General features: G+C 36.4%; 2 protein-coding genes across 8 annotated transcripts in view; both read right to left on the bottom strand.

Moving 5' to 3' along the window:
- The window catches only part of LOC139689923 (uncharacterized), a 73,590-nt gene extending 68,910 nt beyond the window's left edge, over positions 1-4,680 (bottom strand). Inside the window, exon 1 of one of the 3 annotated variants that reach the window (XM_071587052.1) lies at positions 4,531-4,680. The gene's annotated coding sequence lies outside the window, so the exon portion shown is untranslated. Of the gene's footprint in view, positions 1-2,838; positions 3,063-3,310; positions 3,363-4,530 lie in introns of those variants that run through there. The other 2 variants (XM_071587054.1, XM_071587055.1) reach the window with 2 other exon arrangements.
- A 789-nt stretch (positions 4,681-5,469) lies between these two features.
- The window catches only part of LOC139689887 (eukaryotic translation initiation factor 4E transporter-like), a 125,681-nt gene continuing 115,986 nt past the window's right edge, over positions 5,470-15,164 (bottom strand). For all 5 annotated transcript variants that reach the window (XM_071586992.1, XM_071586995.1, XM_071586997.1 and 2 more), the window contains one exon: positions 5,470-6,871. In XM_071586992.1, the coding sequence (XP_071443093.1) occupies positions 6,663-6,871 (209 nt within the window). In that variant the 3' untranslated portion in view covers positions 5,470-6,662. The remainder of the gene's footprint in view (positions 6,872-15,164) is intronic.

Genomic DNA, 15,164 nt, shown 5'->3' with positions numbered 1-15,164 from the left:
ACAGAAAAACAGATTCACTTTTCCTTTGATGAGTACAACTAGGGATCAAAGATAATGGAGTGAATGAAATTTATTTATTATGTCAGAAATTTCAATGTATGTTCCTGTCTTTGATGTACATATTTATTGTTAAATTAATCACTTTCACCTAACTGAGGAAATGGAAAGGATTTTTGGATTTAAAATGCACAGAAATATGCAAACACCAAAGAGAGAATATATAAATTTCACAGCAAAATATGCCTGAGTAATAACTTGAGGATTAAGTAAGATATATTCCAAGAAATACTGACTACTTAATAACTAACAAGCTTGTTCTAGCATTGAATCTTGTACTACTACAGAAGTAATTGACGTTTTTATCTAACGGACAGGGCACTTGGAACAAGCCAAGCCATTTCCAATGATACTCTCTAAAATAATTTGTTTAGTCAAAATTTAGCATATTATATCTTAGTCCCATCAATAATGACCAAAACAAACCTGAAATGTATAAATTACATAACAGAGTGGTTATTACTGTGTATCATGGTACAGAGATTATTTGAGGCACATGTATGCATGTTCAAATGCAATTTGAAGAGTAAATTGAATAAAATGTTAACATCCAATAGGATATCTTTTCATAGCTAATGCTATTGCCTATTTTCCATGAAAATTCAGTTACTGCAATTGACAGAGCAGAAAATGTCAAAAACATTACATGCACAATTTAGCCAACTAAGACCATAATGGATCTCCATTCATACATCAGGCTCTCCTACCAACATGTTCAACAGCCAGTACTGCTAACTCAACTTCAAGAAAACATGAGCTTTCAATCAATTGCTTTGTTTAAGATCCAGTATTTATCCCAAAATGTTACCCCCTGTCCACAACTCTTAGCAGTGACTATTGAAGACTAAAACTGAATTTGTACAACTATAAATGTCATTGTTCCAATGCGAGAACATTGCCTATATTCACATTGATTTTAGAAAGTATATACCTCTGAATGAAATAAAATTGTGGCTTGTAACATATTCTTATATAAATTAGAAAATACGAAAGAAATGTTATATGAATGATGCAGTGGTGCTACATGCTAGGCTAAATTATCAATAAGGCTCATGATGAAGAGACATGACTCTATATTCATTTCACATAAGCATTGCAATTGGAAGATAGCCATGATTTAATTCTACCTATACCTCACCAATCATTAATAGTCACCTGCATAGCATTCAAATAAAACTTACTAGCAATAAAATCTTCAATATATATATATATATATGGAGCAACATCCACATTTTCTCTGAACAGTGTTGTACAAAATGTCACGATTAAGTCAATACTTTCTGGTGTATAATTACGCAGGTTGATATTGAAGATTTTAGGTCTCTTTGATGCCTGGTTCTAAGCAGGACACAGAATATAGCATACTATGGAAATTGTTAAGCTCTGTTAAATTCACATCAATACCTGGATAGCGTTACCATGTTCAGAAAAGCTCTAATTTTATATCAAAGTAAAGAAAAAATTAAAGCTTTTATGCACCATTGCTGAAGAATGTAGCTGAAACCATAGTAACTTATGGCTTTACTACATGCTGCAGTCTTGTCTGTAACAAGTGCTTGTAGTCCAATGATTCACTGTGGACATCGCATGCGTGAATATTTAATCACTAATTTCTTAAGATGTGCAACCAGGGAAATAAATCTAATCAGATATTACAAGTATGGCAGAAAAATATGGATGAATTATGGCCAAATTTGAAGTTGAAATTCATTCTGCATCTCTTTAATTCATATCAAATCTGGATGTCGGATTCTGATTCCCCTTCTCATTTTTCTTCACAAGTAGCTGCGTACTTTAGCATTTGGGGTAAAAATTGACGTTGGCAGTTGGAGTAAGAGATATGATGTGAGTCCGCCAGGTCGAAACGTTAACGTGAACCATGCCGTGAATTAGATTGATTGCCAAGTTTTTCAAATATTTACGCCGATAATAAATGCAATTTTTCTCCACAGTTATGTAACACCACTTTTTCGTCACATATTGGTTGATCCTAAATTAGTACGTAATAAATGCGGTTGGAAACAGAGTCGGCAGAATCAAGATGGCGATAGCAAAATGACGAATGCCCATGCCTGTTAACAAGTACCAAGAAAACATTACGAAATCAAATTACCATAATCACTACGGTGATATTATTATACATAATCCACGGCTACAAGTTTTCATGAACAGTACGCCAACATAATCAACACTGCCTGATTTCCCATTGTTACTTCTATTTATCGTTAACTGCCGCCCTTCACCGATTCTCTTCGTTCCATTTCGTAAAAAATGGTGACTAAGCACGAGTCTTCGTAACTCTTAGCGAATACTGGCCACCAGGATCACCAAGTAGTGGAAAATGGAATCACATGAATCCAGAAATATCTTGATATTCGTATACATTGCTATAAAACTATTCAATCAAATCAAAAGCACAGCCCTTGATTCCTTACTCGCACGGGGTAATGGGACTGAGGTAGATGGAAATATAATTTTCAAAGCTCCCTTTCCTTAATTCTCAGCTGTGTAAAGAAAAGAAATTAGATTGCTCCGTAATGTCGCTGATATCTCGATTTCTACATAAGGCCGAAAACAAGTAAACTGTATTGCCTATGTTCTGACACTTGGTGTACGAGGGAACACATTAACCATTAAATATGATCAGTAAAAGATGCAACGAAGATAGCTCGCAGAGAACTTAAAGCCATCTCTCTAAATTCGTGAATGATTGATACAACAATTCTTTGTTGATCTTTATACCTTTTAACAGATAGCTTTCAACTAAGTCCATCCACTAACCATGTGACGATGGGCGCTGTTTTCCTCAGAGCAATCCTGGGTGCATCCGGACAATTGAATTTGGTCTCTTAACGCCATTAGGATGACAGAAATTTGGCATAATGCGTGCATAAAACCTAAAACTAAACTTTCTCCTCCCCCAAGAAAAATGCACAGTATATCAACTCAGAACTGCAACCATCATCCACAAGAGCTCCAATGAATTTGGAGCAAACTTCCGTTAAGCTTTACAATCAGAGAACACTTTCGTAGCGAACATGTACCAATACCGTATCAGCCAGCGAACATATACATCGGCTACGTTACAGCGCACCACCGAGCCCATATCTGTCACAGATTCATGCAAAAATATCATTAAACACACCACTCCGCCCGATCTTCAATGCGGAATTCAAGGTACAAGGATTTGACCTGCCATGACAAGTGGATATATTTACGTCGAAAAATCTCAATTACGGAATCTAACGCTTACCGCTCCCGTAACTGTGTCCCAGCAATAAACTGAACAAAAATATACCCTGAAATATTTTTACGTAATTAAATTTCCCAACAGTGCCTGTCCGGCGGACCTACACCAATGGAACCATCAATTGGGCCGGCTACCCAAATGCCAGACACCGTTATGAAACAATGCCGTTCAAACTTGAGATATTGTACACAGAAACGGCCAAATAACTAATAAATCCACACGGAGATATTAGAGTAGCTAGTATTTGAAAAATTAATACGGTTCGACTCTTGCGCATACGCCGCCATTTTATGGAGGATAACCCTAAAATGGACCCTATGGTTATACAGGAAACGCTTTCGCTACATGAACGCCAATCGTCCCGAATTGAGTCTCCACTATTGCAGATGACCTCAAAAGAACAACTCATATGGGTTGTTCAGGTTACAGAAGTTGCGCTCAATCGCATTGTTTTGCCGTATCAAGGTGCTTCCATTGTCAGTTATTCCAACGTTACAGCCACCTAGGCCAGGTTTAGATGAATTCATTTCGCATAATCGCAGGAGCACGACACTATGAAGTGCTCGAGCGAGCTTGGGGCTCACTTATAAGATTTCAATAAATTCACCGCATCGGGCCCATCTTTCGATTCAGAATTCATTTTTCTTGAGGATGGGAAAACCTGGATCCAATGGCATTCAGTCTTGTCATGTAAAGAGGGTATCACCGTTGCACCGGAGACATATAATCGATGAATTTTCCACTAGTATGCATTTCCAGATGCACACCTTTCTTCACTCATCGGTATTCAGAGAATGCACTAGAGAATATTATCCGAACATCTCTTCAGCGGTTTCACCAACATCATGATGCGTTTTGTTACGTCTTCCACTTGGGTTGATTTGAAAACTTTCAGCTCAATATATCGTAGGAAATATCACCAAAAATTAATTTTCAAAACGAATGCGGTTCCATACTGGGTAATCTTCATTCTTGGTACGATTTCACACGTTGCAGTAAATTCACAACATCCACTGATCAATTTCAACCACGAACGCCTACATTTAAACCGATAATTTTTCCTGGAATACTACAAGGCGCACTGACGAAAATCAAGGTGATTCACAACGAGCAAATTAGTATCCTCCAAATGCTTTCCATGCGTTTTCGTCGTTTTGAGGAGCCATTACCACATCGCCGATCATCACAACCAAAATCAGTTCATGTATACCCCACTAACTTACCTCGAACTACATAGTTTTCATCCGACCAACAACAGCCGAATTATGAAAGAGCATAGGTATTCCTAATCGCCTGTTATCATGCACTGAGGACGTTAATAACAATTCTCCTTTATTACATTCCTATGAGACGTACGTATGTAAAACGAGGGAATGTACTTATCGTTCCCGACTAGAGTTTACACTGGGTTATCGCCAGATGGCACCCTCGTTAGATGTCGCGATACACACATCTATGAAGTGTTGTCGTACATAAGTAACGCTTTGTAAATCATGATGGTATTATGTCTTGTAAGCATATGACTTGCTTTAATAAAGTATTGACATTGCCCTTCATTAATGTGGGTAAGTTTTATCTATTATTTTTGATACAATGAGTCATAGAAAATTGTTCTTTACGATACAAAGGCACCCATGGTTTTGTTTTAGTGAGCTATTGTTTTCTTGTTGGTATATAGTAAATCGATGGATTTCTTGGGGACAAATGGCTGGCCTCCGCGAATGACTAATACTACTAATCAATGCTGTCTGTGCAAATTAATTGGGTACTTCGCTGTATTAAGAAATTACTGCGGCTCGTACACACCGCGAAGGATAGTTGGACGCCCGTTCTATTATCATGATGCAACAATTTTGTAGCATCTCCGTTGCAACGTGTGAGATCAATTAAGTTGTGTGCACCATATTGTTTTATTATAAGATTGTTCGTGCTGACGAGATGGGTACTCGGGAGGCGCAATCATCGAATCATTCAAATCGATAACTTTGTGAAACCGTTTAAATTATGCTCTTTATTAAAATTGTTGCGCTCCATACGTCATTATTCTGCGTAGTAGGCAATACTTACCAATTTAAAACAATTTCAATTTATCATCATGGTGAATCTTACGAGCTTCCATGCATTTGGGCGTTAAAGGTACTAAATAAACCATGTTTCTCCTTATTAACCAGTGGTATATTTTATAGCCCTGTTGTGCTTAGGGGTACAAATTAAATTAGGAAAAGCACCTTCCCAGTTTGCTCTGATCCCTATCAACAAAAATTTCACTTCAACATTTTCGTTCATTTAAGCTCAAAAGTGTGGCATCATTAGATTGGGGTAGCTAGTGCATCCATGGCAGGGATTAATCCGAGCAAACATTGGTATGTAGGTAAGTAGACAGTGGCTTTACACAAAGTAAAGGATACTCATGAGCTCCACCTGCAGCTCTTTTCTGACCATGTAATGTGCACATAACTTACAGAATCTTTACAAAAATATACTAGCTCCACCCACAATACAATTGAAAGGAAAAACAAAAGGGAACTCAGGTTACACCACCTGATTAATTGAACTTAGACCATTTTCAATTTTCCAGGACCCCTGAAAACAAACCCCTGTCTCAGGGGTACTTTCAACTTTGAAAAAGCATAAAAAAATCAAGAAAATGAACTAGCACACACACAGAGCTCACAAAACATTCTTCATTCATAATAATTGGCAGTCTTTAAATGCAACTCACACCTAATGACCTACTTGCATATTTCCTTCTAATCATTTTTACAGGATGCAGTATTTAGCAATCTCACATATTTATATATATATGTACATGTCTAGTTGTTGTTGCCACTTCAAACAATATTGAAAACCTCATAGCATGAATATCAGGACAGAAGAATGCTATGTCATATGCCATTTAGGATTATGGTTTATCTTCCCCAACTACCTTACCGTGCAACACAGCCTTATGCTTGTCACCAGTCCCTTTTCAGGAAACTTGGTAAATGGCGGCACCATTTCCCCATGAGATGACTGGCAGAGAGATGCAAAGTACAGATGTAGGGAAAACTGGCTAGTGTTTTCAAATCTCAATCTTGGTTTATATCTTTGGGATTCATGCTCCAATGATGTTAATTTTACAAACTATCACTTTATAAAGACCGAATCCAGCATTTAAAGATGGCCAGAGGAGTAATTCAAATTTACACAATGCACCATTTTAAATCCTTCCATTACTCTTCTGAGTAACTGTGCAAGGGGTAGTGGCTTCTCTTCTCCCCGTTTATTCTTCTAACATGAAGAGGAAATAAGCAGTTCATTGAATCACTTATTGTGGGCAAAAATACCATATTTCTTCTCATTGCACTGCCGAACATCAATTTCTCACAGACGTAGCAGCTTGCTGAAGTCTTTCAACCTCTTCAAGACTGAGAGCTCGCTGAGTAGACACTGGGGGCATGTCAGGAAGCTTTCCAGCTCTTGCCTGAGCTAACAGTTCTGGGGAAAACCAACGAGCCAACTGGTTGGTTGGTGAAGTAGACTGTCCTGATACTGAAGTAGGGCCCGGTCTAACATTGGAGACACCTGTTGAAGTAAAAGAGCAAAATTCATTACTACATTTGAGCACCAGTTTGATGGCAAGGCGCTGGATTTTATAAAAGTTGGTGCTCATGCATAAGCCATCAATTACATGGATAAAAATTTGTATTTGCATCTTTTGTTCGGGATGACTCATGATAAAAATGATCATCAAAATCTTATAAGAACCTATAATTACCTATGCTGCCTTGGAAAGTCCATTCTGCCAATTAAATGAGGTTTTTCAAATTCCTGTTCAACTCTGAATATAAGTGATTTGGTCAGCACTTTCCCGTAAAAATTGGTAGTGGGCACCTCATTGCTCCAAAAGTAATTCCCCTGTCCTTATTAATTGAATCAAGTTCTGGGACTTTCACATTAGGCAGTAATTTAATTTAGTAATGCTATTCCTGAATTTTCATATTTACATCATGATAAAAGACCACTGTAATCAGAAGGGACATTGCAATTTTGTCTTAAATATGAAGAAAACCACAGGCGATGACACCTGTAATAGTGTGAACAGCGCTTTTAAGATTTTTGGTGGGTTACATTTCTCATAAGCATATAACGAGATTAAATTTAAAACTTTGTGAGAATATTTCCTTTGATTCATCTATGTAATGAAGCTTCTGGCCTAGCAATAGTAAGAAGAATTTATGAGAAGTACAGGAATTCAACTTTCATTAAATCTAAGTCAGACATTTCTTTGGTGTATCCCTATTCTTCATCATAACGTCTGAAATCAATCAACCTTAGCCATGCTGCTCCTCTCTAAGTAATATGTTGTTTTCTAACAGAGGTGCGCTCAATGGAAAATTAGCAATAAAATTTTATTTCTGCTTTTAATTCCATCCAGGATGAATTGTAACACATTTTTGCTTTGCCATGTATTGCTCCAAGCGTGGACAAAAATAACATTCCAAATTTAAAGCACAACTTACATTAGTAATCACCTCAATTCACAAACTTGCAGCAGTTCAAGACAATTATCTGCAACGCCTCAACTGTGAATTTGATATGATACCACTTTGTATTTGTGCTTCAAAATAATGTTATGCCTACTTCACATGGAGAAGTTGCTCAATAACCTGGTACTGCTTGAATTGATTAAAAATAATATGACAAATCATACTTATTTTATAGTCAGTTACATTACCATCTAGCAAAAAGTGGTATAATTCATACAGATTTCTACATTTTCTTAAATTGACTGGTTAAGCATTATAATTGTCATTTTATGTTGCTTCATCTTGTACACTTTTAAGCTTTGTGTGCACAAATTGCATAGTTCACTTGGGAATTTCAATGTTACATACTGCAAATGCCACCAAATTACTCAATATTGAGCTTGGGGGTAACAAATCACTGATAAAAAATTCAATATTTATTAAAAAAAAGTAATCCAATGACATTCAGTTTCATCTGCTCATTTAACTAATCATCTAAATAGATGACAGAAAAATGGCTAATAGATGTGTATTCAGAGGTTTTACACATTCTTTCAGGCAGAACGAAACATTTATTGAAAAAATGCCCAAAAATTAACTATAGGGGAAGTTTTCAGACATAGGTAATTTTTTTCAGAAAATAATCAGTAGCCGAGTATGACATTAATTTAAATGTGACAGCAGAGGTAAATGCACTTGAAAAAGGGATCTGTCTCTAATGTATATTAATCAGCTTTGGACTTCCTTAAGCTACATTTTTAAAGAAGAAGAAAAGCAATGTATACTATATAATCTTATAATATCTTACTCTCTGTATCAGATTGATCATCATAAACAGTTTCATCTAAAACTAATTATTTTCTAACTTCAGGCCTGGAAAATTAGATATTTGAAGTAAACACTTACTTTAACATTAACTAAACAATAGTAATTTATTATAATAACATACAACTAGTATATTTTCATGCCAGCTTTTGGCAAAATGCAAAGATCTGCTTGCCCAATCAGGGGGAGGTGTTTGCAACACCCATAGCACTCAAAATTTTATATTCTGCCTAGTCAAAGAATTGGAGAATGTACCAGCAGCACACATGAAGACCCAGCCTAACACTTTCAAGATTAAGCAAGAACAACAAGGGGTCAAAATAAGTTAAAAATGTGCTAGCTAATCACTGAGCATGTCCTATGATTTGTATAGTCAGTGGACAAAAATATCGTTCTTATTATATAGAAATAAAAGCATTAACTGTATCACACAGAAAGTTTTAGTGCTGCCAAAAATTTGATAATTGCCAGAAAGATCATGCAATCAAATCATTACATGCTTGGGTACCCATAGTTGGGAATTATGGGTTTCAGCAATCCACATTGAAATTTTTTGGTGACTCGGTGCTATACGAGTAACACAATTAGACTTGATCAAAACATCTTGTTTGAACTGGGATGTTGAATGGGCCATGAAAAGGAATTTATAATCCCTGGGTAAAACATTTGTACAAGGAAAAGATTAAATATGGAAAGGAACCAAATTCCCTTCCCTGATGTGTGAACTTCCCACAACATTGGGCTAGGTATTGGGTGAACTATTTACCACCTGTCCAACTCACCTATGGGTTGACAACTTTGTTTATGATTGTAAGCCAAATATTTTATGGCACTGTAACCATTACTAAGACAAGATGAAGGTTAATATATATTTGAAATTGTGCGCATGAATGTAATTGTCCCACTTGCTATGTGACACAGATAGTAAACAAGTCATCAAACTGAGATTACAAGCATGCATTCAGATAAAATTTGTTGTCTCCGGCATAACTTTGTGGAATTTGCATAACATATTGAAATGTAATGAAATAATTGACTTTGTAATTCCACACACTTTATTTAATAAAGTGTGTGGAATTACAAATTTTTTTAAATAAAGTGTGTGGAATTACAAAGTCAATTATTTCATTACATTTCAATATGCATTCAGATTTTGGTAAAACATGTTAAAATTTGAACTAGGTTTTGTAATAACCACAGCTGGGAGGAAATACCTTTAAGTGATCTACCAGGAGAGAAGCTAGGTGCATACTAGTATTTTTATGATAAAAATCATAAATCACTCAATAACTGGTATGATAAGCAAATACTTATATATTTTTTGTTGATTAAGTCACTATCAATTCTAAGTTTTTCAGTCTTGCCCAAGTTTATTTAAGACATTTTTTTAATATTTGAATTAGAAACCAGAGGAAATTCTACCATTACATTTTTAAATGTGAACCCCTTCTTGTGTTCATTTCACATAATATAAAATATGATGGATAAAAAATTTGCACGACATTGAAACCTTGAATCTTCCAGCCAATTTGCTTAAAATGCAGAGGCCAATCTTGCAGAATTAAAATTTGCTAAACACTACGAGTATATTGAAAAAAATGGGCCTGCCACCACGGCAAATGTGTACAGTGAACCACACAGAGTCGTTTATCTCTATTCAAGAATTTTTATTTCAACCTTACAAAGTTAAAATATTCCTTAAGAAATAATGTTACCTGCCATCACTAGGATATTAGAATTGGTGGGATCAACAGGAAGACCTCAATAGTGTTCAAATTTTCAGCTTTGCCACTTTGATCACAGTTACTGGTTCACATAGCATGCAACTACATCTAAATAATACTTTATTACTAGAGCAAAAACAAGTCCAAAGGGATAATTGGACACACCAGACACAAAAATAAAATGGAAGAGTTAAAAAAGGAACACTTCTGCCCTGTAGTTAATGCCAATTCTCAACCTTATTTCGAATAACTTGACCATAAGGGAAAAAAATACCACCACTTCTCATGCAAATTTATGCACTACCTCATTGCAATGCTTAGCAAAACCACTTCTCAGGTGTACTTCATTGTAACCTTTTAGCTTTCATAAAAATGGAAAAAAGGTTACACCTGTTTTCGGTAGTTCCAGTTTCTAATTACTCCATGGCCACAATATCGGAGTCCTTTGCATATTGACTTCACTTCAAATTCTCAAATTCTACCTTAACTTAGGGACTATTCGATCAATTAGTCTGCACTGTTTACATTGAAAGTTAGGTCAATAAGGGCATCTGATTTTGGCTTATAGGAAATATTATTTTTGGAAGGACTAATGGCCTATGAGGATGAAACGTGATGGCAGATTAAACAAGGAAATGGTAACTCACAGGGCTCGGTCACCCAGGGGAGAATCCTTCAACAATTGGCAACTGCAGGACGAGCTGGAAGTAGGTGGCACTTTCACTAAGTTTGAGCAGCATGAGATGTAACTGGTGGTCACCAAGGTAAGGTTTTGGTTGAAGGTAAGGGTAGATAGCGAGGAATTAAAAGCATTTACGAGGAAGGAGAGTGAAAACGAGGGAAATGCGAGAATTTAAATAGCAAGGCCATGCTCTTGCAGCAATGAATGATTTCTGCATGACTGCATAGCAAATAGAGGGAAAGTTACAAGTTAAAGACAGGAGTTTAATATTTTTTTTACAGGAAACTGACATGGGAACTTGATTCATTTATTGGATTGGAAATGTCAAAGATGATCAGAATGTCATCAATGTTACAGGAGTAAGTAGACGCAAAATTGTCGATGGAATATGTAGCAGTGTTTTCAAAGTTATTTATATACAGTTCAGCTAAGAATGAGGAAAGACGGTTGCCCACGCTAGTGCTGGAATACTGCTTGAAAAATACATTGTTGAATTGGGCCTTTAAAGATTCTCCACAGAGCTATTAAGCGCAGTGAGATTGCATTTCCTAGTTTGATTTTCTCCCAACTATCATTCCCACCCCTCTTCTTCCACACTTCTTCATCCTTGGCCATTCAAATCCCTCCAAAAATGATGTTGGAAGTTATTCATGGGAGGTTGATAAGTTGAAAATTAAAATCAAACTAGTAATATGTGGAATCATATGTGCACGCTTCAGGCCATCACTTACCCTCATTCAAAGATTACACACAATGCCCAGCTCATTACTTGGTGATTTCTAGTCTAGCCTACCAAACCATTCTTCAAGTTGATTATCGTGGTTTATGACATGTTTTAATTAAATATATTTATATATGATAATTATGTACAATAAGATTTTTTAAATAATTTTTGAGGTCCTGCCTTCTTCAATTCCGAATCATTACATAGTTTGTCAAAATAATATGCTTTTTAGGGGCATCATGGTTATAGGAGTGTCTAATTTATGTATTTAAGGCAACATGGTATTACACTACATTGAAATTTCATGGGATCCTGGTCACACTGAATCATATATAACAACTACTCGGCCCAGCCCTGCATAATCTATAATGAAAAGAGAAACTTTGTAATTCCACATAGATTTATTAGACGGACGACCTAGGTTCACCTGATGATGACGTGCCACGACGAAACCTAGGTCGTCCGTCTAATAAATCTATGTGGAATTACAAAGTTTCTCTTTTCATTATGTTAAGTCGATTCCATGAAGTCACGCCCGAGACAACGAACTGCATAATCTACACAAAATAACTTAATTTTTCCTCCATTATGATATGCAGAGATTATTAACTATTTCAGCACGCTTCCATGGATATTCACATATAAACCAGAGGAAAATATGAGGGCTGAAATGAGTAATCACAATATCATGAGAAACATTAAATGAATGGTACCAGATGTATGCCGCAGTAAGGGCACACTGTGGCCAGATGTCACTTCACTTTCCTGAAGGAAAGATCATCTAACAATGAAATGAATCAGGGCACCCTGAAGTTGAAGAAGTCTGATCTCAAAAATCTGCAAGCCTATGATGAGATTATTGAACTTATGAGAGAGCCTTAATTCCAATAGCAGGGAATAATATTTGCTGGCACTGAGAAGAGTTTAGTAGATTAGTCCTTGGTACAGAGAGACAATGACTTCCTAAGAAGAAGCATGTGCTTCTTATGCTGAAAAGATTTGATAACATTGATCATGCCGAAATAAGAAAAAATACCAATTTATTCCTAAGTATGTAGTTAAAAATCATCACAATTCCATGGACTAATAAAGGAGGTAGTTTACCGCGGTCTTCCTCAAGAGTGTTTTTTATGTTTCCCCATCACTTTAAATGAGGTCATATGCCTTTGCCGCTTTCTCACAGAGGGGTGGATACTGCATGGATTGCCACTTGCCAGGCTCCTACCCTTTGATACCTTTTTAATGTGGCTGGCATCACTTGGTAATGCCAGCCAGATCAAAAAGATGAGGAGCCAGATGGATCGACCTCCCAGGAGCAATTATTGCTGTTGAAGTCAGAAATAATAAGCCCTTCCACCACATTAAGATATTAGTTCATGGGGAGGCAGTTAAACACAAACCTGAAGTTTGATTCTGTGACTAATGAACACAAGTCTACTTTAAGTTTCTGGAAACAGTCACCTGTGTGTGTGTGATAAATAATGGAAGAACAAATCTATGGCCATTAAAACAAGTTAAATTAGCAATCCCAAGGCTTCTTCTCTATGGAGAAACAAGTGGTGAAGGAAGTAGAATTTCAAGCTTAAAAGACAATTATATAAAAATGCTTAGAATCGTGAATCTCCCTCATCTTTTCTTCTATCAAGGGATTAACCAACCTGGAATGCAATTTTGATTGGTAGGAAACCAAAATAATTAGTTTATTACTTATGATACATCCCTAATTTTTGTTTTAACTAGAAAGCTGTCTAGAGACATCTCTTTTTCCTGACGCTTCAATAGTTTATGAAAATGCAACAAAGCATTATGACAAAAATTTATGAGAATAGCCACTACCTTATTAGAGTGATGCTTTTCATGTACAATTTCATGTACAATCAACAGCTTCCCAAACTTTCCCATGACCTCCATATCATTTATTTCTCCATATTCACCATTTTCACCTCATATCCTCATATTCACCATTTCTCCATTCACCTCCACATTTAGCCTCCTATTCTGGACTTTATACGTCTCTAAGACTTGTGGAGTTTCTGAATGGTAAATGAGGGGTGTGATTTTCAAATCAGTGCTTGAATTGGAACAAAATAGCAGGGAGAGATTGTTTTTCTTCGGCTTATAGTCAAGAAATGGATTCTCCTCTACTGTTACATAGGTTTGCCAAGGCATCTTCTTCCAGAGACATCAGTCTTGCCACCATTGAAAACCCACTGCAGCAGGTAACTTTCAGAATCTACAAGCTTCTTGAAGTCACCAATGAGGTTCTCTGCAGCCCTCAAGTCTCAGATCACTGCTTCACTATATCTCACAATGCTGTGAGGCATTGGGGATCCCACCTCTTCTCCTTAACTTCTCCAACTACCCAACGCTTCCTTTAAAAATAGATCTTTTTATGCCATTGATGAGATCCTAGCATCTTCTTAACAATGTCAGTGAAAATCACTTTTGCCTTCACACAAATTTTCTTGTTGATAGCATTGCCTTGAAATTGCTTTTCGTTCATCCTAAAGGGAAGCAACCTTTCATCATCATTAAGCATACATAACCATTACATTGATATTCTTGTCACTCCCTTTGAAGCATCTATCTCCTTAATGTTGTCTTGATGGTGAGAATTATTTGAAGCAGACTGATTGTATGAGCGAGACATATCAGCCATGCTCATGCCTCCTCGTTGCCTTTCAATGATTTCACTTTTCATTGCTACATTTTTAAAACTGCCCAAACACAAGCCTGGAAAAATAAGTGATCACTAAGATGTTAGCGGAAAAAGTGTAAAACAGAAACAGCAGGCATGTCATCATTCCCATTTTCCTCACTACTTCTAATTCGAAAAGTTGCTTGTTAAGGGAGTCATTTTAAAAATATTACTTTTGCTCATCATAAAAATTACTCTGTATGTGATGTGCTTATTAAGCAAGGTTCCGCAGTAATTCTATCATCAGGAATGATGACACTTTCGATGGCATTGAGAGATATGTTTGGAGGATGGAAGATATAATCACACACATTTATTTCACCCCCCTATCCTCGCTCACCACACAAACAGAGGACAGTCATGACAAAGGAAAGAGAAATATTTTTAAAATGAATGACTAATACAATGATAAGTATCGATCCAATGCCACTGTGAAGTTTTCTTCCAGTCTCCAGATTAAAGTTGGTTGTTAGCCGTGCAACCTGATACTCCATCGCAAATCACTATGGCGGAATTTTACTTCTCTAAGTGCAAATGAGGTGACCTACATAACACTGTATGAATTCTTATTCTCCAAGCCTCCATCTCTGGGCTAGGGTTCTTAAGGAAAGTCAGTAGTAAAGGGACTTTTGCTAACAAAGAGAATTACAAACTGATTTGGACCATTAAATAGTGTGAAATCATGATTAACCATTA

This window comes from Hetaerina americana, unplaced genomic scaffold (genome assembly GCF_022747635.1).
Source record: "Hetaerina americana unplaced genomic scaffold, ioHetAmer1.1.p SCAF_29, whole genome shotgun sequence".
Taxonomy (NCBI): Eukaryota; Metazoa; Arthropoda; class Insecta; order Odonata; family Calopterygidae; genus Hetaerina; species Hetaerina americana.
This window is presented reverse-complemented; position numbering and strand designations above follow the sequence as displayed.